The sequence below is a fragment of the Schistocerca nitens genome, chromosome 12 (assembly GCF_023898315.1).
Source record: "Schistocerca nitens isolate TAMUIC-IGC-003100 chromosome 12, iqSchNite1.1, whole genome shotgun sequence".
Lineage (NCBI taxonomy): Eukaryota > Metazoa > Arthropoda > Insecta > Orthoptera > Acrididae > Schistocerca > Schistocerca nitens.
This window is the reverse complement of record NC_064625.1, coordinates 30368829-30391960: the sequence shown is the minus strand read 5'-3', so window position 1 is coordinate 30391960 and position 23132 is coordinate 30368829. Positions and strand designations below refer to the sequence as shown.

Sequence of the window (23132 nt, the reverse complement as noted above, 5' to 3'; positions counted from 1 at the left end):
CCTCGTTGTCTAACCGAACACCCTAAAGAGCAAAGGAGAACCATCTGTGCGGAATTGCTTGCTCGTCATGTGGCTGAGGGTGACAATTTCTTGTCAAAGATTGTTACAGGCGATGAAACATGGGTTCATCACTTCGAACCTGAAACAAAACGGCAATCAATGGAGTGGCGCCACACCCACTCCCCTACCAAGAAAAAGTTTAAAGCCATACCCTCAGCCGGTAAAGTCATGGTTACAGTCTTCTGGGACGCTGAAGGGGTCATTCTATTCGATGTCCTTCCCTATGGTCAAACGGTCAACTCTGAAGTGTATTGTGCTACTCTTCAGAAATTGAAGAAACGACTTCAGCGTGTTCGTAGGCACAAAAATCAGAACGAACTTCTCCTTCTTCATGACAACGCAAGACCTCACACAAGTCTTCGCACCCGAGAGGAGCTCACAAAACTTCAGTGGACTGTTCTTCCTCATGCACCCTACAGCCCCGATCTCGCACCGTCGGATTTCCATATGTTTGGCCCAATGAAGGACGCAATCCGTGGGACGCACTACGCGGATGATGAAGAAGTTATTGATGCAGTACGACGTTGGCTCCGACATCGATCAGTGGAATGGTACCGTGCAGGCATACAGGCCCTCATTTCAAGGTGGCGTAAGGTCGTAGCATTGAATGGAGATTACGTTGAAAAATAGTGTTGTGTAGCTAAAAGATTTGGGAATAACCTGGTGTATTTCAATGCTGAATAAAACAACCCCTGTTTCAGAAAAAAAGTGTTGCATTACTTATTGAACTGCCCTGGTAATACCTTTCGTTCCTGAAAATGTGTATACATTTTTCTGGCGAACTCTGTATACAATCTCATTTTTAAGTGCACACCACCCTATGTTAACAGAAGCCAGAAGCACATGTTCAACTTCCAGCTCCAGGGATATCTCAGGTGAAAACCATGCACAAATCATGTTCACCCAAGTTTGTAACAAAATTGGCCTGGTAGCTAATTTATGGTTGACAGTTGGTGATGTGCTAATGACTGTACTAAATACACCATGGCGTGCACCAAAAATAAATGTTTCCAAATCAGTCATGAAGTAGTGATCTAAGAGAAAAGTAAATGCAGTAGCTTTTGTATAGAAATACCCTTCTGAATATGAAACATTTTGTTAGCTGATGACCCAATACACAATCTGGAACGAGTTGGAAAAAAACGAAGATGTCTAGATAAGGATAGAAGTTGAAGCAATTTATTTCTGTGCTATTTCTCGGTCTCGAACCTTCAGGTCTCCTACTTCCTATAGAGATGTGCTAGCCATTACATCGCTGTGGCATTCTGGATACCGCAGCTGCATGGACTATGCAGGTCAAACGCCCTCCCTAACACAAACTTCAGTACACACCTTCATCCTACATTGACGATTTAAGGAGGTGAAAATGTGCCAAAGACGCGAATTCAAGTTTGTGTTAGGGAAGGCATTCTACTAGCGTGGTCCATGCATCTGTGGTGTCGGATATGTGGTGGTTAGCTCATCTGCCTAGTAAGCGCGAGACCCAGGTTCAAGTCACAGCTGTGGCACAAAGTTTAATTCATTGCTGCAGCTTCTTTCCTTATCGAAGGTAAGGTTGAGAGTCATGTCTCAAGGAACATGTAATTCCATAAGATATCTAGTTGTTCATTTCGAATTTTTCTGGGGTGTTTGTGCCTGGAGATTGCTGTTGATTATGGGAAGTGACTGTAGCTGATTTTGGTGTGCGATATGTTACAGCTGTGTAGAAACGGGAAGCTGACGAGTAATGTGAACCTTCTTCTGTTTCAGTCTAGTGCGATGCGCGTCCGCACCGTGGCGCTGTTGTCGCTGCTCCTGGCGCTGCTGCAGGTGTGCCGCGGGCAGCCGGCGCAACAGGTAAGAGTGAGCGCTGCCAACCTAACAGACCTGAATACGTGCACTGAGGTGGCGTGCTGCCAACGTAACAGTCCTAAACACTAGTGCTAACCAAAGACATAGAATTCCGTAGAGAGGCGACACCGCAACCACAGTGAAGCAAGCTGAACAACTTTTCACCACGATTTATTTTGTCAGAACAAATGGGTGTGGTATAGAAGAACGGCACGGAAAGCCTCACGCAAATACGAAATAGCATCGATCTTGCAATTTTCAGCAATTACAGGCAGAAACAAAATTACCCCTGATTATATCGGGTGAACACTTCATGTAGATCTTTCCCAGTAGTAACTGTAAAACAGTCCTACACGGTCGGTTCACAGTGAGAAGACACAGTTCGGAGCAGTCTTCATGCAGTTTAATATGCCGTTTAACTTACAGGGTGTTTCAAAAATGACCGGTATATTTGAAACGGCAATACAAACTAAACGAGCAGCGATAGAAATACACCGTTTGTTGCAATATGCTTGGGACAACAGTACATTTTCAGGCAGACAAACTTTCGAAATTACAGTAGTTACAATTTTCAACAACAGATGGCGCTGCGGTCTGGGAAACTCTATAGTACGATATTTTCCACATATCCACCATGCGTAGCAATAATATGGCGTAGTCTCTGAATGAAATTACCCGAAACCTTTGACAACGTGTCTGGCGGAATGGCTTCACAAGCAGATGAGATGTATTGCTTCAGCTGTTCAATTGTTTCTGGATTCTGGCGGTACACCTGGTCTTTCAAGTGTCCCCACAGAAAGAAGTCACAGGGGTTCATGTCTGGCGAATAGGGAGGCCAATCCACGCCGCCTCCTGTATGTTTCGGATAGCCCAAAGCAATCACACGATCATCGAAATATTCATTCAGGAAATTAAAGACGTCGGCCGTGCGATGTGGCCGGGCACCATCTTGCATAAACCACGAGGTGTTCGCAGTGTCGTCTAAGGCAGTTTGTACCGCCACAAATTCACGAAGAATGTCCAGATAGCGTGATGCAGTAATCGTTTCGGATCTGAAAAATGGGCCAATGATTCCTTTGGAAGAAATGGCGGCCCAGACCAGTACTTTTTGAGGATGCAGGGACGATGGGACTGCAACATGGGGCTTTTCGGTTCCCCATATGCGCCAGTTCTGTTTATTGACGAAGCCGTCCAGGTAAAAATAAGCTTCGTCAGTAAACCAAATGCTGCCCACATGCATATCGCAGTCATCAATCCTGTGCACTATATCGTTAGCGAATGTCTCTCGTGCAGCAATGGTAGTGGCGCTGAGGGGTTGCCGCATTTGAATTTTGTATGGTTAGAGGTGTAAACTCTGGAGCATGAGACGATACGTGGACGTTGGCGTCATTTGGACCGCAGCTGCAACACAGCGAACGGAAACCCGAGGCCGCTGTTGGATCACCTGCTGCACTAGCTGCGCGTTGCCCTCTGTGGTTGCCGTACGCGGTCGCCCTACCTTTCCAGCACGTTCATCCGTCACGTTCCCAGTCCGTTGAACTTTTTCAAACAGATCCTTTACTGTATCGCTTTTCGGTCCTTTGGTTACATTAAACCTCCGTTGAAAACTTCGTCTTGTTGCAACAGCACTGTGTTCTAGGCGGTGGAATTCCAACACCAGAAAAATCCTCTGTTCTAAGGAATAAACCATGTTGTCTACAGCACACTTACACGTTGTGAACAGCACACGCTTACAGCAGAAAGACGACGTACAGAATGGCGCACCCACGGCCTGCGTTGTCTTCTATATCTTTCACATCACTTGCAGCGCCATCTGTTGTTGAAAATTATAACTACTGTAATTTCGAAAGTTTGTCCGCCTGAAAATGTATTGTTGTCCCAAGCATATTGCAACAAACGGTGTATTTCTATCGCTACTCGTTTAGGTTTTATTGCCGTTTCAAATATACCGGTCATTTTTGAAACACCCTGTAAATACGACGTGTCCAATACAGAAAAATCGGAAAAAACATTAAGATATATGCGTAATTCGTACATTGAACAGAACAGAGGTAAGAAAGAAACGTTATAGAAAAAGTTTGCTTCCATATAAAATGTATGAGGTATGTTAGTAATTTTTTATTTTAATTTAAAGTTATCTGTTACATGGATCAGATACAAAAGTTCTGACTCGCGGATCAGGTACAAAAAGCCCCAAACCATGCAGCCTATAGAATATGCAAGGAAATTGTTCGATGGTCGTAAGTTCATGAAGTTAGTAGATGACATTATGCAGCTCAAATCTCTTCCTCTTGAAACAGTTTATCATTTTTTTCATTCTGTGCATCCAAATTATGCGAAACGACTATATACACTCCTGGAAATGGGAAAAAGAACACATTGACACCGGTGTGTCAGACCCACCATACTTGATCCGGACACTGCGAGAGGGCTGTACAAGCAATGATCACACGCACGGCACAGCGGACACACCAGGAACCGCGGTGTTGGCCGTCGAATGGCGCTAGCTGCGCAGCATTTGTGCACGGCCGCCGTTAGTGTCAGCCAGTTTGCCGTGGCATACGGAGCTCCATCGCAGTCTTTAACACTGGTAGCATGCCGCGACAGCGTGGACGTGAACCGTATGTGCAGTTGACGGACTTTGAGCGAGGGCGTATAGTGGGCATGCGGGAGGCCGGGTGGACGTACCGCCGAATTGCTCAACACGTGGGGCGTGAGGTCTCCACAGTACATCGATGTTGTCGCCAGTGGTCGGCGGAAGGTGCACGTGCCCATCGACCTGGGACCGGACCGCAGCGACGCACGGATGCACGCCAAGACCGTAGGATCCTACGCAGTGCCGTAGGGGACGGCACCGCCATTTCCCAGCAAATTAGGGACACTGTTGCTCCTGGGGTATCGGCGAGGACCATTCGCAACCGTCTCCATGAAGCTGGGCTACGGTCCCGCACACCGTTAGGCCGTCTTCCGCTCACGCCCCAACATCGTGCAGCCCGCCTCCAGTGGTGTCGCGACAGGCGTGAATGGAGGGACGAATGGAGACGTGTCGTCTTCAGCGATGAGAGTCGCTTCTGCCTTGGTGCCAATGATGGTCGTATGCGTGTTTGGCGCCGTGCAGGTGAGCGCCACAATCAGGACTGCATACGACCGAGGCACACAGGGCCAACACCCGGCATCATGGTGTGGGGAGCAATCTCCTACACTGGCCGTACACCACTGGTGATCGTCGAGGGGACACTGAATAGTGCACGGTACATCCAAACCGTCATCGAACCCATCGTTCTACCATTCCTAGACCGGCAAGGGAACTTGCTGTTCCAACAGGACAATGCACGTCCGCATGTATCCCGTGCCACCCAACGTGCTCTAGAAGGTGTAAGTCAACTACCCTGGCCAGCAAGATCTCCGGATCTGTCCCGCATTGAGCATGTTTGGGACTGGATGAAGCGTCGTCTCACGCGGTCTGCACGTCCAGCACGAACGCTGGTCCAACTGAGGCGCCAGGTGGAAATGGCATGGCAAGCCGTTCCACAGGACTACATCCAGCATCTCTACGATCGTCTCCATGGGAGAATAGCAGCCTGCATTGCTGCGAAAGGTGGACATACACTGTACTAGTGCCGACATTGTGCATGCTCTGTTGCCTGTGTCTATGTGCCTGTGGTTCTGTCAGTGTGATCATGTGATGTATCTGACCCCAGGAATGTGTCAATAAAGTTTCCCCTTCCTGGGACAATGAATTCACTGTGTTCTTATTTCAATTTCCAGGAGTGTATATGTACAAGAGGGCACAAAGTTATTCATAGTGTAATTTACACTTTGTACTTTCCAGTTTGTGTGCCATACAAAGAGTTCCAATTATAATTTGAAGTTGTAATTTACAACTAGTATCCACCCTGAAGAGCCAGAGAAACTGGTACATTTGCTTAATATCGTGTAGAGCACCCGCGAGCACGCAGAAGTGCCGCAACACGACATGGCATGGACTCGACTAATGTCTGAAGCAGTGTTGGAGGGAACGGACACCGCCAATCCTCCAGGGCTGTCCATAAATCCGTAAGAGTACGAAAGGGTGGAGATCTCTTCTGAATAGCACGTTGCAAGACATCCCAGATATGCTCAATAATGCTCATGTCTGAGGAGTTCGGTGGCCAGCGGAAACGGTTAAACTCAGGAGAGTGTTCCTAGAGCCACTCTGTAGCAATTCTGGACGTCTGTGGCGTCGCATTGTTCTGCTGGAACTGTCCAAGCCCGTCGGAATGCACAATGGACATTAACTGATGCAGGTGATCATGCTTAGGTACTTGTCACCTGTCAGATTCGTATCTACACGTATCAGGGCCCCCCACACCATTACAGAGCCTCAACCAGCTTGAACAGTCCCCTGCTGACCATGCAGGGTCCATGAATTCATGAGGTTGTCTCCATACCTGTACACGTTGATCCGCGCAGTACCTGATCACTTGCATCCATTCATGTTCATTGCGCATTCCGGCGGACTCGGACAGTTCCAGGAGGACAAAGCGACAACCCATAAGTCCAGAATTGCTACAGAGTTACTCCAGAAACACTATTCTGATTTGAAACACTTCCACCGGCTACCAAATTCCCCAGAGATGAACGTTATCGAGCATATCTGGGATGTCATGCAACGCGCTGTTCAGAAGAGATCTCCACCCCCGCGTACTCTTACGGATTTATGGAAAACCCTGGACGATTCATGGTGCCAGTTCCCTCCAGCACTACTGCAGACATTAGTCGAGTCCATGCCACGTCGTGTTGCAGCACTTCTGCGTGTTTGCGGGGGCCAAAGGTCAAATTCACAGGGGCACGCGTGGCATGTATGGAGTCGATGTATGGATCGTGGAAGTGTCTCCAGGTGGTGTAGATCCTCCAACAACGCCGTGTGAACCTCAGTGATTCGCCATGCTCATGGTGGCCAGTAACAACTGCAACCCTGCAGAATGTCGGAGTCATTGAGGCAGCAGTTTGGAACGGCCGGCGTGTGCAACTCTGAACCTTATCGCACAAGTTCAGCATTTCCTATGGTGCTGTGTGCAATATTGTTCAAGACACTCTGAAATTTCGTCAAGTTAGTGTTTGCCGAGTGCCTAAGGGGCAGAAAACCACAAGGACCAGGGAATGATGACAAGCTCGGATCACTTAACGCGTTACGCCGCAAAATGATTATTGGTGACGCGTTGTGGACGTACTACTAAATGTCTTAAATGGCTCTGAGCACTATGGGACTTAACATCTATGGTCATCAGTCCCCTAGAACTTAGAACTACACTCCTGGAAATTGAAATAAGAACACCGTAAATTCATTGTCCCAGGAAGGGGAAACTTTATTGACACATTCCTGGCGTCAGATACATCACATGATCACACTGACAGAACCACAGGCACATAGACACAGGCAACAGAGCATGCACAATGTCGGCACTAGTACAGTGTATATCCACCTTTCGCAGCAATGCAGGCTGCTATTCTCCCATGGAGACGATCGTAGAGATGCTGGATGTAGTCCTGTGGAACGGTTTGCCGTGCCATTTCCACCTGGCGCCTCAGTTGGACCAGCGTTCGTGCTGGACGTGCAGACCGCGTGAGACGACGCTTCATCCAGTCCCAAACATGCTCAATGGGGGACAGATCCGGAGATCTTGCTGGCCAAGGTAGTTGACTTACACCTTCTAGAGCACGTTGGGTGGCACGGGATACATGCGGACGTGCATTGTCCTGTTGGAACAGCAAGTTCCCTTGCCGGTCTAGGAATGGTAGAACGATGGGTTCGATGACGGTTTGGATGTACCGTGCACTATTCAGTGTCCCCTCGACGATCACCAGTGGTGTACGGCCAGTGTAGGAGATCGCTCCCCACACCATGATGCCGGGTGTTGGCCCTGTGTGCCTCGGTCGTATGCAGTCCTGATTGTGGCGCTCACCTGCACGGCGCCAAACACGCATACGACCATCATTGGCACCAAGGCAGAAGCGACTCTCATCGCTGAAGACGACACGTCTCCATTCGTCCCTCCATTCACGCCTGTCGCGACACCACTGGAGGCGGGCTGCACGATGTTGGGGCGTGAGCGGAAGACGGCCTAACGGTGTGCGGGACCGTAGCCCAGCTTCATGGAGACGGTTGCGAATGGTCCTCGCCGATACCCCAGGAGCAACAGTGTCCCTAATTTGCTGGGAAGTGGCGGTGCGGTCCCCTACGGCACTGCGTAGGATCCTACGGTCTTGGCGTGCATCCGTGCGTCGCTGCGGTCTCCGTGCGTCGCTGCGGTCCGGTCCCAGGTCGACGGGCACGTGCACCTTCCGCCGACCACTGGCGACAACATCGATGTACTGTGGAGACCTCACGCCCCACGTGTTGAGCAATTCGGCGGTACGTCCACCCGGCCTCCCGCATGCCCACTATACGCCCTCGCTTAAAGTCCGTCAACTGCACATACGGTTCACGTCCACGCTGTCGCGGCATGCTACCAGTGTTAAAGACTGCGATGGAGCTCCGTATGCCACGGCAAACTGGCTGACACTGACGGCGGCGGTGCACAAATGCTGCGCAGCTAGCGCCATTCGACGGCCAACACCGCGGTTCCTGGTGTGTCCGCTGTGCCGTGCGTGTGATCATTGCTTGTACAGCCCTCTCGCAGTGTCCGGAGCAAGTATGGTGGGTCTGACACACCGGTGTCAATGTGTTCTTTTTTCCATTTCCAGGAGTGTAGATTCCTCACTTAATTCTGCTACTGAGAGATACTTCGTTTCCATCTTCAACAAATGCTTGATTTACAAGAAAAAAGAGGTTCCAGTGATCTGACCTTCCAGCAGTTGTTTTTAAAATTTAAGCTTCTTAAAACATTATTTTAACCCTATTCTAAGCATTTTAGTAGTGCGAATACAGCAGTTATTTTACATCGCTTCAAAAAGCAGCAAAAGTTCTATCTCAAAATCTGTGGTTATGATTTTTGTTGTCTGATGTACCGATACGGCGTACCGTTGCGTTATCATCACAAATAAAGTACTGTCTTGAAGCGTCTGCCAGTTCAGTTCTTTCGCTGTCTTCGTGTGTCAAATAAACCTGTGACCATTTGTGCTGCCCTTCTCTGTATATGTTCAATATCCGCTGTTAGTCGCGTCAGGTAAGATCCCAGATAATTGATCAATATTCTAAGCTGCACTGGACAAGTGTTTTGTAACCAAACCTCTTTCTAGACTGACTGCATTTCTCTTCAATTCTACCAATAACGTGACGTCTGCCACCTGCTTTATCTATCCCACGACTAGACCTAAGCGATACTTCTACTTCACATCGCAACAAAATGTTGCACACAAGTATTTATAGGAGCTGACCGATTCCAGGTTTCACTCATCGATACTGTAGTCGTAGGGTACTATTGTTTTGCTTTTTGTGACGTGTGATAGTGTATATTTACGAACTTTAAGGCCAATCTTTGCAACATTTTGGAGGCTTGTGAAGATCTGCTTGGATATTTGTGAAGCCTCATAATAGATAAATGCATTATTAGCTAAACGCCTGAGATTGCAATTAACTTTCCCTGCTATGCCGTTAATATACAAAGTGAACAGCAAGTGTACCAAAATTGATCTCTGGGGCACGCTTGAAATAAGTCTACATCTGTCGTCGACTGACCATCCTCGCTTGCAAAAGATCTCTGTCAGTCATAAATTTCGTTTTGTACCCGAAAAGATTACACTTTTGTTAATAAACGTTGGCATCCTGCTTAGTGAAATGTTCTTCTGAACTTAAGTAATGCGAAGAAATAGTATCGAATGCTATGGAGACATTATATACCATATATTCCTTTTATTGATGGCCGATAATAATATCTTTTTAAAATACCGATATATTGAATCACAGAATGTTTTAAAAATTTCAGTAGTCGTACTTCCTACTACAGTACAAGGCTTTCCGTTCGTGAGAGCTTCAGATTCAGTACGGTCTGCACAGTCAGAAATGAGTGGTATGCATGTAATGCTAACTGACTGTAGCGATGTGATTCGGTAAAGAGCAACTGGAGTGCGCGTTAAACAGTCGTGCAGTCCACTCACATGTGCGACGTACGAAGCCCTGTAAGTAAACGCTTTCTTTTTTTAACGCGGTTGCGACAGCGAGGAAACATTGTTAGCAGTTGTTCACCAGATATTGTTCCGCCCACTTTTTTTTGAAAATCGCCGTGAATGAGAGCTCGGTGTTTAATGGACTAGCTAACAGAGAGTTGCACACTTCTCTAGGCGACGAAATCTGGGTGGCGGTGGAAGGGGAGGGGAAAAAGAAAGAAAAAAAACGTCCAGGTGGGGCTCGGAAATGAACGGGAGATTGGATTAGGGTGCGCTGGATTGTCCACCCTGGGTATTCAGATTTGTGTACTGATTAAACCCTGACAACCGCAGAAATATCTGGTAAAACAGGCACATGTGCAACGGGCTGTGCTTAGTCTGCGCTAATGTCGCAGATTCATTATAGCCTTCTCCTGAGAGACTTTTTATGCAAACTAAGACACAAAGTAAATAAGAATTAATGCATAGAGATGACGACCTAATGGAATGTGTATAGATACACTACTGGCCATTAAAATTACTACACCACGAAGATGACGTGCTACAGACACGAAACTTAAACAACATGAAGAAGATGCTGTGATATGCAAATGATTAGCTTCTCAGAGCAATCACGTAAGGTCGGCGTCAGTGGCGACACCTACAACGTGCTGACATGAGGAAAGTTTCCAACCGATTTCTCATACACTAACAGCAGTTGACACGTATCCGTCACCTCTTGTTCGCATTGACGGCACTATGAACGGTGGACGTTACATTTCAGATGCGTTACGACCCGTGGCTCTACCCTTCATTCGATCCCTGCGAAACGCTATAATTCAGCAGGATAATCCACGACCGCATGTTGCAGGTCCTGTACCGGCCTTTCGGGATACAGAAAATGTTCGACTGCTGCCCTGGCCAGCATATTCTCCAGATCTCTCACCAATTGAAAACGTCTGGTCAATGGTGGCCGAGCAACTGGCTCGTCACAATACGCCAGTCACTACTCTTGATGAACTGTGGTATCGTGTTGAAGCTGCATGGGTTGCTGTACCTGTACACGCCATCCAAGCTCTGTTTGACTCAATGCCCAGGCGTATCAAGGCCGTTATTACGCGCAGAGGTGGTTGTTCTGGGTACTGATTTCTCAGGATCTATGCATCCAAATTGGGTGAAAATGTAATCACATGTCAGTTCTAGTGTAATATATTTGTGCAATGAGTAGCCGCGTATCATCTGCGTTTCTTCTTGGTGTAGCAATTTTAATGGCCAGTTGCGTAACTTTAGAGAACATGCTAGAGGAAGACTTCGTCTAGCGCTGAAGATCCAATAACTCGGTGATGGTGATGGCTGTGGCGTGGTGGTGATGTCCTCCATGCTGGCTAATTTTAGTTACCCACTGGAGTTCGAATTTAAATGTGCATCCACAATGAAGGTTGTGGATTCATTGCTCATTTATGGTGTCAATTTCCTCCAGCACGTCTTCAGTCGTTAGTCGAGTCCATGCCACGTCGTTTTGCGGCACTTTGCGTGTTCGCGGGGGGCCTACACGATATTAGGTACGTTTACCAGTTTCTTTGGCTCTTCAGTGTATCTCGAAAATTACGATCGGCAGACGAATGCAACGAACGATATGTTTATTGTGAAAGCTATGAGAATTTCATACAAACTATATAGAACGCAATACTGTGCCCTGCCCGTGACGTAATAACATACTATTTTCCATTCCTGTCGAAATACCAAGAGTTAAAGATACAATTTAACCACTGAGTCAATGAAATGCGCTGCAACTCAGCGAACATAAACGCCCAGGATAATGAGAGCCGCGTAACATTATCATCTGTATTTTGTTCTATATAAGAACGCGCTCTCGTTATTTCTCTCTCTTCTTCTTCTTTAGTCGTACGCATTTCCGACAGCATCTTACGCTAACAGACTCTTATTTTCTTCCATTTTGTTCAAATTAACTGAAATTGTATTTCTGTTAGGAATTTGTTCAATTGTGCTATTATTATCGTCAGTTGCGATTACTGATATGACTTTACTACGAATACTTTTTTCTTTCGCTCCAGAGTCGGGCTAAAATTATTGTAATTTCTACGTATTTCGCCGGCATACAGGAAAAAATTCTTGGTTATGTACAAGCCAGTGAGATTAATGCACGAGATGTCAGATGTCTGTATAAAAAGTTTCTTTCGTTAAATAATAATTGTTTAATTTGGCATTTTTGCTTTCATTTCATAGGACGATCATCAATTCGCAATTGATAAATGTTACAGATTTTGCTTTATTACATTTTTTCTTACGTTGCCAACGCGATACCCACTAAATTAAACTATTCTGAATTTTCTCGCGAGGCGAGAAGACAGTTAGCAATTACCCTGAGATCATAGAAGCCCAAATTGAACGTTTTTCAGCACGCCACGAGTTTACCGATTTTCACTTCAAACAATAAAATAGGAACAGTATCAACTAAGCAGTGAAGTGATTTTTTTACGTAGTTGATAATATCGACTGAAAGTTTGCACAAAAAAAAAAAAAATTCTTTATAGAGACTAAGAAAGTGATGTGTGTGTGCGTATGAAATATTTACTTTCATTTTGCTTTTCATTTAGTAGATTTCCTTTTGAGTGATTATGTGGTGTCACCGCCAGACACCACACTTGCTAGGTGGTAGCCTTTAAATCGGCCGCGGTCCGTTAGTATACGTCGGACACGCGTGTCGCCACTATCAGTGATTGCAGACCGAGCGCCGCCAAACGGCGGGTCTAGAGAGACTTCCTAGCACTCGCCCCAGTTGTACAGCCGACTTTGCTAGCGATGGTTCACTGACAAATCACGCTCTCATTTGCCGAGACGATAGTTAGCATAGCCTTCAGCTACGTCATTTGCTACGACCTAGCAAGGCGCCATTACCATTCACTATTGATGCTATAAAACATGTACCGTCAAGAGCCATGTTCACCAATTATGGATTAAAGTTAAGTATTCCAGAAGCTCCGTACTTCTTTTTACTAGACTCAACTCCTTTAACTATTCCAGACCTCACGCCAGCCTGCGTGAGCTTAAACGCGTGCCTTTCGGCTTCCTCCTAGTGGATTGGCTGTTCTTGCCAGTCCACAACAGATTATTTATTTATTATTATCAATTAATAATATTATTGTATGAAGTTTCGAAATAGTTGGGAAAGCTGCTAATAGATAGCGCTGTAGTGGCTGTGCGTGGTGACTATAAATAGTGTGCCGCATCTCAGAGCGATCAGTCCCACCGTTGAGCATGAAAGGAGGTGAACGAATAACGAAGTAAGATGTTCAAATCGTGTGATCCAGGGCAAAGTTTGTTTTTCTGATACTGGAAAACCGGGATTCAGATACTGTCCAATGGAGAGATGGCACAGTTTTAAAATATTATTTCCAAAATCGATGCGAAAACCATTCGCGAGCTCTTCACCAAATTCCAATGAACAGGCAGTGTGACTGATGATGTAGCGGAGAATGTTGGCACGAGGCAGTCTCTAGCTACTCCTGAAAAAGTCGCCACGGTTTCTGGAATTATTCAGCTGAATCCAAGAAGACCTGAGTTTCTCCTGGCGTATACAACTTTCAAATAACTTCCGTGAATTCAGCCAAGTAACACTTTCAGCGACCGCCGATTTTTCGGCAGGACAACACCCCGCCATTTTCAAGGCAAACTGCAACGGACACGCGGCGTACATGCAAATTTAAAACCTCGGTTCTCGGAATGAAGCAGGAAAGATAACACACACACTGAACACTAGTGCCACCAAAGATGACCAAAGTCAGAGCTATCCACAGTGAGACTATGAACTCGCAGGTGAGGTAGCATTGACTCTGTCCCTCTGTTTTTTGACAAGGGAGGGAGCCGGATTCCAAACAGAGTTTAAACAGAAACCTCCATCCCTGTTAACGAGGTTGCTCGCTAATTTAATCTCAACTGCCTCCCTAATGACACTGTCCCAATAGCTGGACGTGCATGCCAGTATCTCGGTGTTATTATATAACATGAGGTGACCAGTATCCAAGCAATGTTCGGCAATAGCAGATCTACTTGGCTGCTGTAATCGCGTGTGCCGTTTATGCTTAGTACATAGGTCCTCCACGGTCCTGATAGTTTGACCAATATATGCCATGCCACAGCTACAAGGAATACGATATACACCCGCCTTACGCAGTCCAAGATCATCCTTAACGGAACTCAAAAGTGCTCTAATTTTAGATGGAGGTCGGAAAACACATGGGCTCGTCCACACAAGAGTAATGTAACAGCATCAGAGAGGGCTGCTTTACGCTCTCTCAAAGTTGATCCTAATATTATTATTTTAACGGCGGGCAAGGGCAATGCCACCGTTGTTTTAAATAAACATTATTATGTACAAAAGATGCAACGTTTATTATCTGATTCAGCGTATCGCAGAATCAATGCTGATCCCACAGAAAGTTTTGAGAGAAAGACCAACAGCCTCCTTAACACCTATAGTGCCGTTCCCCCTAGGTTATATGGCCTTCCAAAGGTTCATAAGGAAGGGGTTCCTTTCCGTCCTATAGTGAGTAACATCGGCGCTCCGACATATCGTGTATCCAAGCATCTTGCTTCTCTGTTGAGTCCACAAGTAGGTCGGTGTGAACATCATATCAGGAACTCAGCTGATTTTTTACGTCGTTTGGGGGGACTGCGGTTGATTGACTCTGATATTTTAGTGAGTTTCGTTGTGGTCTCTCTCTTCACTCGTTTTCCTCTGTCTGATTCGTTGCGGTTAATTGAGGCCAGGTTTGGTGCTGAATTAACTAATCTCTTTCGGCATGTGATGACATCCACTTTTATTTAATGACCAGTACTACGAGCAGACAGATGGAGTTGCGATGGGTAGTCCGTTGTCTCCTGTGATCGCAAATTCGTTTATGGAAGACTTCGAGGAGCGTGCATTGGAGTTGGCGGCTTTGAAACCCGCCTGTTTCTTTAGATACGTTGACGATACCTTCGTTGTTTGGCCTCATGGTAGGGACAATTTGAATGTCTTTCTACAACATCTGAACTCGATCCACCCGAACATTCGTTTTACGATGGAGGTGGAAGAGGATGGTTGCCTTCCCTTTCTTGACGTGTTGGTTAGGAGGAATAATGATGGATCATTGGGACATGCAGTCTACAGTAAACGTACTCACACCGACTTGTACTTACAGGCTCATAGTTGTTGCCATCCCGCTCAGCGTGAAGGGGTACTTCGTACCTTGGTACACAGGGCACATGTCGTTTCTGACGCTGAGACTTTGCCAGCTGAGCTGTCCCATCTTGAAGTTACATTTCGTCAAAATGGTTATAGTGATAGACAGATTGAACGTGCGTTGCGCTATCGACCAACTGTACATCGGGTGACTGATGATAATTCTGAGTCAACACCTAAGTCTACTGCCTTTTTGCCTTACGTAGGAAACACGTCCAATAAGATCGGTCGTATTTTACGGAAATACGATGTGAAATGTGTTTTCCGACCTCCATCTAAAATTAGAGCACTTTTGAGTTCCGTTAAGGATGATCTTGGACTGCGTAAGGCGGGTGTATATCGTATTCCTTGTAGCTGCGGCATGGCATATATTGGTCAAACTACCAGGAGCGTGGAGGACAGATGTACTGAGCATAAACGGCACACACGATTACAGCAGCCAAATAGATCTGCTGTTGCCGAACATTGCTTGGATACTGGTCACCCCATGTTATATAATAACACCGAGATATTGGCATGCACGTCCAGCTATTGGGACAGTGTTATTAAGGAGGCAGTTGAGATTAAATTAGCGAGGAACCTCGTTAACAGGGATGGAGGTTTCTGTTTAAACTCTGTTTGGAATCCGGCTCTCTCCCTTGTCAAAAAACAGAGGGACAGAGTCAATGCTACCTCACCTGCGAGTTCATAGTCTCACTATCGATAGCTCTGACTTTGGTCATCTTTGGTGGCACTAGTGTTCAGTGTGTGTGTTATCTTTCCTGCTTCAGTCCGAGAGCCGAGGTTTTAAATTTGCATGTACGCCGCGTGTCCGTTGCAGTTTGCCTTGAAAATGGCGGGGTGTTGTCCTGCCGAAAAATCGGCGGTCGCTGAAAGTGTTACCTGGCTGAATTCACGGAAGTTATTTGAAAATGAATCCAAGGAATCCGTCCGAACAGTTATGGCAGAGAGTGGTTTTAAGCGCTCCAGCAGACGGAGCCTACACACGTGTCCACTAAAAACCAAAACCACCAAACCACACCCGCACGAGCTGTACGACAGAGGGCTTCGTTTCCAAATCAGATTCTCACAATGATTGCTACAGAAGGGTTTCAAGTTGGCTGCATTTTGTTCACAGATCAAGCACTTCTCCATCTAAACGAGTCGTGAATAAACGACTGCCGATTTTGGGGTTCCGAAGATGGACATTTACCGAGAGACGTGACGCAGTGGTTAGCACACTGGACTCGCATTCGGGAGGACGACGGTTCACACCCGCGTCCGACCCAACTGATTTCGGTTTTCTGTGGTTTCCCTAAATCGCTTCAGGCAATTCTGGGATGGTTCCTTTGCAACAACACGGCCGACTTCCTTCCCTAATCCGATAGAACCGATGACTTGTTACGCTGCCGTTTTGGATCAGTTTTTGGTCACACAGCTAGCGTTGAAGAATCGACCAAGCACCGAGTGATTCATGCAAGATGACATCACATTGAACTTTCTTGATGGATACTTGAAGAACAAAGTCATGAACTCGCCCCACATTCCCGCGATGTGGTTCCTTATGACTACTTTTTGTGTAGCACACTGAAAGACACTGTCTACCAGAGCTGTGGCACCACGCTGGATGAGCTCGAATCGGCCATCTGTTTGGCATCTGAAACTATTTCCATTGAGAAAGTATAGGATGTGATGGCAAATTTCATTGTTCCCTTGAGCTACCTCTGTACTTTGAGTGGTAGGTATTTCTAAAAGATTGTGATGTGATTGCAGAGGCTATTTGCTGAGGACGAGTGTAATTGTACACGTTGATAATCTGCGAGCTGCACAGCGTAAAACGCTACTGTATAAAATTCTTATAGCTTTCAAAATACCTGTTACAGTCGCCTTTTTTCACATGATATCTTGTGAACCATGGTTGAAGGGTATCAGACGGATGCCATATTCCTTGACTTCCGGGAAGCGTTTGACTCGGTGCCCCACTGCAGGCTCCTAACTAAGGTACGAGCATATGGGATTGGTTCCCTTCGTAACTAATAGAACCCAGTACGTTGTCCTCGATGGTGAGTGTTCATCGGAGGTGAGGGTATCATCTGGAGTGCCCCAGGGAAGTGTGGTAGGTCCGCTGTTGTTTTCTATCTACATAAATGATCTTTTGGATATGGTAGATAGCAATGTGCGGCTGTTTGCTGATGATGCTGTGGTGTACGGGAAGGTGTCGTCGTTGAGTGACTGTAAGAGGATACAAAATGACTTGGATAGGATTTGTGATTGGTGTAAAGAATCGCAGCTAACTCTAAATATAGATAAATGTAAATTAATGCAGATGAATAGGAAAAAGAATCCCGTAATGTTTGAATACTCCATTAGTAGTGTAGCGTTTGACACAGTCACGCCGATTAAATATTTGGGCGTAACATTTCAGAGCGATATGAAGCGCGACAAGCATGTAATGGCAGTTGTGGGGGAAGGCGGATAGTCGTCTTCGGTTCACTGCTAGAATTTTGGAAAGATGTGGTTCATCTGTAAAGGAGACCGCTTACAAAACACTAATACGACCTATTCTTGAGTACTGCTCGAGCGTTTGGGATCCCTATCAGGTCGGAGTGGGAGAGGACATAGAAGCAATTCAGAGGGGGGCTACTAGGTTTGTTACTGGTAGGTTTCATCATCACGCGAGTGTTACGGAAATGCTTCAGGAACTCGGGTGGAGTCTCTAGAGGAGAGGAGGCGTTCTTTTCGTGAATCGCTACTCAGGAAATTTAGAGAACCAGCATTTGAGGCTGACTGCAGCACAGTTTTACTGCCACCAACATACATTTCGCGGAAAGACCACAAAGATAAGAGAGATTAGGGCTCGTACAGAGGCATATAGGCGGTCATTTTTCCCTCGTTCTGTTTGGGAGTGGAACAGGGAGAGATGATGTTAGTTGTGGTACGAGGTACCCTCCGCCACGCACCGTATGGTGAATTGCGGAGTATGTATGTAGATGCAGATTTAGACATATTTAATTTTAAAGGTAGGGACTCGTCCTCTGGACTCCTTGTATTTTCAGTATATATTGGCCTGAAACCATGGTTTCGTACATGTGGCAGCTGTAGTCTTCGTAAGCCTTTGTGTCACGCTTCAAAGAATATGCGCGAAGGTTCGGGGGGGGGGGGGGGGGTTCACTATACTCATTGGCCCATGTTACCCCTGCAGTGTTATGCAGCCCAATCACCAGTGCTGTTCTGCGGGTTGCATAAACCAGTGGCGCTGACGTGGCTTGTGAGAAGCAAGCCTACTCGTCTCGCCACTGCTGCGTTCCGGAGCAGCCACGGACCCCTAGGGAGGAACGTGTCACAGGCGTGTTGAGGAGCCTCCCACACTGGGACACACATGGCGGCCCACCCCCGCAATTTGTCAGCGACACGTCCCTCCCCCTCCCACACTGTAAAGTTGTCTGTAGTCACCGACGTGGAGAAATGGGCCAGGCAGCGCCATCGTGACGAAGAGGCATTATAGCCCTGAGAGGGCCAGCAGCTGCTACCAGCCCCATCCAGTGAGTGAGTGATGGTGTTAATATAGAAACCGCCATCTGTCTCTGTAGGCCTCTGCCGGGCCAACGTCGATACAACAGTGGAAAGTAGCAGCCGCAGGGAAGACAAAATTCTGCGATTATTGGCGTAGGTAGAGGTAAGCAGTTTCATAGTCCGTTCTGTAGCTTGTGGGTGAGTTAATAACTTCTCAGTGTATATTTTTTGACCATAAGTTCGTTGAGAATCTGTATATTGATTTTTAGATTATTATTTTGGATACGTCTTTTGGAGCAAAAGTTCCATCATTAGGATCTCCAAGAGTCTCATGAGGTTTTCCGCTTTGAGCTGGCGAAGAAGTCGCGCGTGTATGACATGAGAAACCGAATCACTGTGTCCTCAGCGAGAAACTCTTAAAGACTGTTTGCCTTTTATTGTATACAAATCGTCACAAGAAAGAAACTTTGTAAAGAGACAAAACCTTTTGTTTCGATGCTCTTCGAGTATCACGTACACCCTAAATCCTAAGTTATTTGTTGGACTTATTCCAGTCGTTTCAATCTGTATCTTCTCCTAGAGTTTTTACACTCTTCAGCTCCTCCTAATACTTTGGAACTTATTACCTGTTATATCACATGTCCTATCATCCTGTCCATTCTTCTTGTAACTGTATCCCATATGTACTTTCCCTCGACGATTCTGCAGAGAACCTTCTCATTCGTTCACTTCTCAGTGCACCTAGTTTTCAACATACTTCAGTAGCACCACATCTCAAATGGTACAGGTCTCATCCCTCCTGGTTTTCCCACAGTCCGTGTTTCACTACCCGACAACATTGTCCTCAGTTTAATTGGTAATGGTACAGAATGTTTACAGAGGAAGAGAAAATGTGGTAGCAGCTGAAGTCGGGGAATATTGTAACAACAACAACTGTACATATAATAATTTTTTTCTTCTGATTTTCGTTAAATTAGTGTAATCGATGTTCTGATTTCACTTCTTTTTCTTTTCATGCCATGATGTTAAAGGAACTGTAACCAATTTTCGATGTGAATATTAATGTTTATGTCAAATTGCAAGCAATATTATAACAAAATGGAAATGTAAGAAATGTTGAAACTGTTGTAAGATGTTAAAGTTGTATTTATGCGCCTGGTCCATACGTAGGCAATGTATTAGGATATGTGGAATGCAAAACCTTTGATGAATACCCTGTCTGTAGGGGAGCGGTAAAAGGTGGATGGCAGGCGAGCGCGGGAAAATGCACACGGTCGCGGCACAGCATAACGGGCTCGGCAGCAATAGTCGGAGTTGGGCATCGGTCTGAGAAACACGCTCTGGATCGAGAAGGCTCTCCTGGAAAACGTAGCTTCATTGAGCCTCGGATGTGCCGGTTCCGACGACTATACAGCATGGCAAAATTCTATAGGCACTAAATGGAAAATTATTGCGACACTATGAAGAAGTAAAGTGCCGATACATCAAGAGCCATTGCTGTGATTGTATGTGTGCTCTGTGCCTCGCCATCTCGCCGCCCGCCAACCGCCGCATCGATACGAACAGGTTGAATCTTTTAGTACTGTATTTGTGTGGACTAGTGTTACTTTTGTTCCTGACTGTTCAATAACAACTTAACTTTTACCAGAACTGTCCTATACTTTAATTATCCTCATCACTAACCTAGACAGGGTCCTTTCCACATGTTGTGCAATCCGAGTGTCCCGAAATGAAGGGTTAAAGTTTTGTTAATAATAATTACCTGCAGACCTATCTATGTTAGAATGATGTTTAAAGAACTTTGTTGTTAATGAATATATAGTCAAATAATATAGGTCTGACTAAGTTGGAAGATAATGTTGAAATTGGTTTAGTAATGAAGTTTAATTATTTTGAGGCAGATATAATGGTAATTAAATGAGCAGGAGTTAAGCTAAAAAGAGTAGTAACTCATATAGTGGAAATTTTGAGTGCTTAATGATTTCAATAAATTAATTGTTTTAATACAGTGATCGTAACAGTTTCAGGGTCCCCCCCCCCTTTTTTTTCTTTTCTATTCATTTAAATTCTGAAGTGTACTGAACTGATTTGACTAGCAAAGTTAAAGTCAATATAAAACCAAAATTTATTAGTGTTCTACCTTTTTAAAAATTGACATTGTATGTATGTTTCGAAAGTACTATTTCTAGGGTAACCTATGCCCGATTTTAATCAGATCAGTAGACAGTACGAAGTTTGTAGTAAACATAATACTAGATTTTCTGGTTCTAAAATTTACCATATTATGCAGTAGCAATACTGACCCTATTACGTATTAGAAGATAGGTTACAAAAGGCAAACCTAAGTTTATCGTGTTTGTCTATTTAGAGAAAGCTTGTAACAAGACTGTCTCGAATACATGCTTAAAGTGGTGGATGCAGTGGGGATAAAGCGAAAAATTATTTAGACCTTTCACAGACTCCTGACTGCAGTCATATGATAAAACTTTTCGTAGGTAACTGTCTACGGTTGTTAAATATTTTGAAAAAAAAAGTTTCTGCCATCAGCTGTACAAATGTATGTTTCTCTTCTACCGGTTTCAGTTATTACAACCATCTTCACGGGAGAAAAACATTGTACATCACTGGATCAAAAATACGTTTTCGTTAGATATGAGACAACCAGATGCAGAACATACATAACTGTTACAATAGCCTGTCTTAACACACTCCATATAAACATGCTGTACCATGCCACAGGTACAATAAAATACACTAGGTGGTAACTGCATACTTGATTGTGCCAAGGTACGCCACGTTTATATGGACTGTGTTAATGCAGACTGTTAAGACAGTTATATATAGTCTACATTTGGTTGTGTAATTTTTGACGAAAATGAATTTTTGATCCATTTATGTACACTGTTTTTCTCCTCTGAAGATTGTTGTAATAATTGAAACCGGTCAAAAAATAAACATATATTTGTACTGCTGATGACACAGGCATGTATTTTTTTTTTTTTTTTTTTTTTTTACTGTAACAAGAGTCATATATGAAAGGATTGCAGTAGCTGAGAAGTGTAGTAGACTAACCTTGATGTTATTTAATGTGTACACAGAGCAAGAAGTGAATAAAACCAACGAGAAATTTGGAAAGGGATTAAGAATTCAGGGAAAGTAAGTAATAAATTTGAAGTTTGTCGACAAGATTCTAATCATGTCAGAAGCGGCAAAGGACTTCGTAGGGTAGTTGAATAGAAAGGCTAGTGTCTTGGAAAGGGGATATAAGATGAAGAGCAACAAAAGCAAACATGGTAATGGAATGTATACGAATTAGACCAGAAGTTACAGAGGGAATAAAAAAAAATTCAAATGTGTGTGAAATCTTACGGGACTTACCTGCTAAGGTTATCAGTCCCTAAGCTTACACACTACCTAACCTAAATTATCCTAAGGACAAACACACACACACACACACACACACACACACACACACACACGAGAGATGACTCGACCCTCCGCCGGGATCAGCCGCACAGTCCATGACTGCAGCGACTGAGGGAATTGGATTAGAAAATGAAACTATAAGAGTTGTAGATCGCCTTTTTGGGGAGGAAAATAAATGATCGCCGAAGTAGAGAGGATATAAGATGTAGACTGTCAATGACAAGAAAAGCGTTTTTGGAAAAGAGAAATGTGTTCACAACTAGTATAGCTAAAGTATTAGGAAGTCTTTTCTGAGAGTATTTGTTTTGAGTGTAGCCGTGTGTAGAAGTGAAACATGAACGATAAACAGTTTAGGCAAGAAGAGCATAGAAGCTTCTGAAGTGTGATGCTATAGAACAGTGCTGAAGATTAGTTGGGTACATCACGTAACTAATGAGGAGGTGGTGCAAAGAACCAGGGAGAAAAGAAATGTATGGTTCAACTCGTCTAGATGAAGGTTGATAGGACACATTCTGAGACAACAAATGATAATCGGTTTAGTATAGGATGAAAATGTGTGGGGTAAATATCATAGAGGGAGACCATGAGATGAGTACAGTAAGCAGATTCAGAAGGACATAGGTTGCAGTAGTTATTCGATGATGAACAGGATTGCACAGGATAGACTGGCATGGAGAACTGCATCAAACCAGTCTCCGAATTGAACACCACCACCGCCACCACAACAACAAAAATGTTTCAGCAAGTACCCAGAAAGAAAGAAAGGGAAGTTAAAGAATTTATCATAACCAGTTTTCGTTATAGAGCGAAAATTGTGCTTCAGATGTACTCTCAATCCGCAGAAATCGTTGTTTGTATCGTTTGAAGTAGAAGGCTACTGTTTGCGTTGTGCTGAATTAACGAGGCCCAGACGTGAACACCAGGCAAATCTGTGCACAGCACCTTAATCCAATTTCCCACTCATTTCCGGAATTTTTTGCTGGCTGTAGCTACATGTGGAGGTAGCGCGTTA

At 45.0% G+C, this 23132-nt stretch overlaps 1 protein-coding gene across 1 annotated transcript in view; it reads left to right on the top strand.

The window, feature by feature from the left end:
- LOC126215126 (corticotropin-releasing factor-binding protein) overlaps positions 1-23132 on the top strand; it is a 1136034-nt gene that overhangs the window by 242538 nt on the left and 870364 nt on the right. The window contains exon 2 of the mRNA XM_049941787.1: positions 1810-1896. Within this exon, the coding sequence (XP_049797744.1) occupies positions 1819-1896 (78 nt within the window). The 5' untranslated portion in view covers positions 1810-1818. The remainder of the gene's footprint in view (positions 1-1809; positions 1897-23132) is intronic.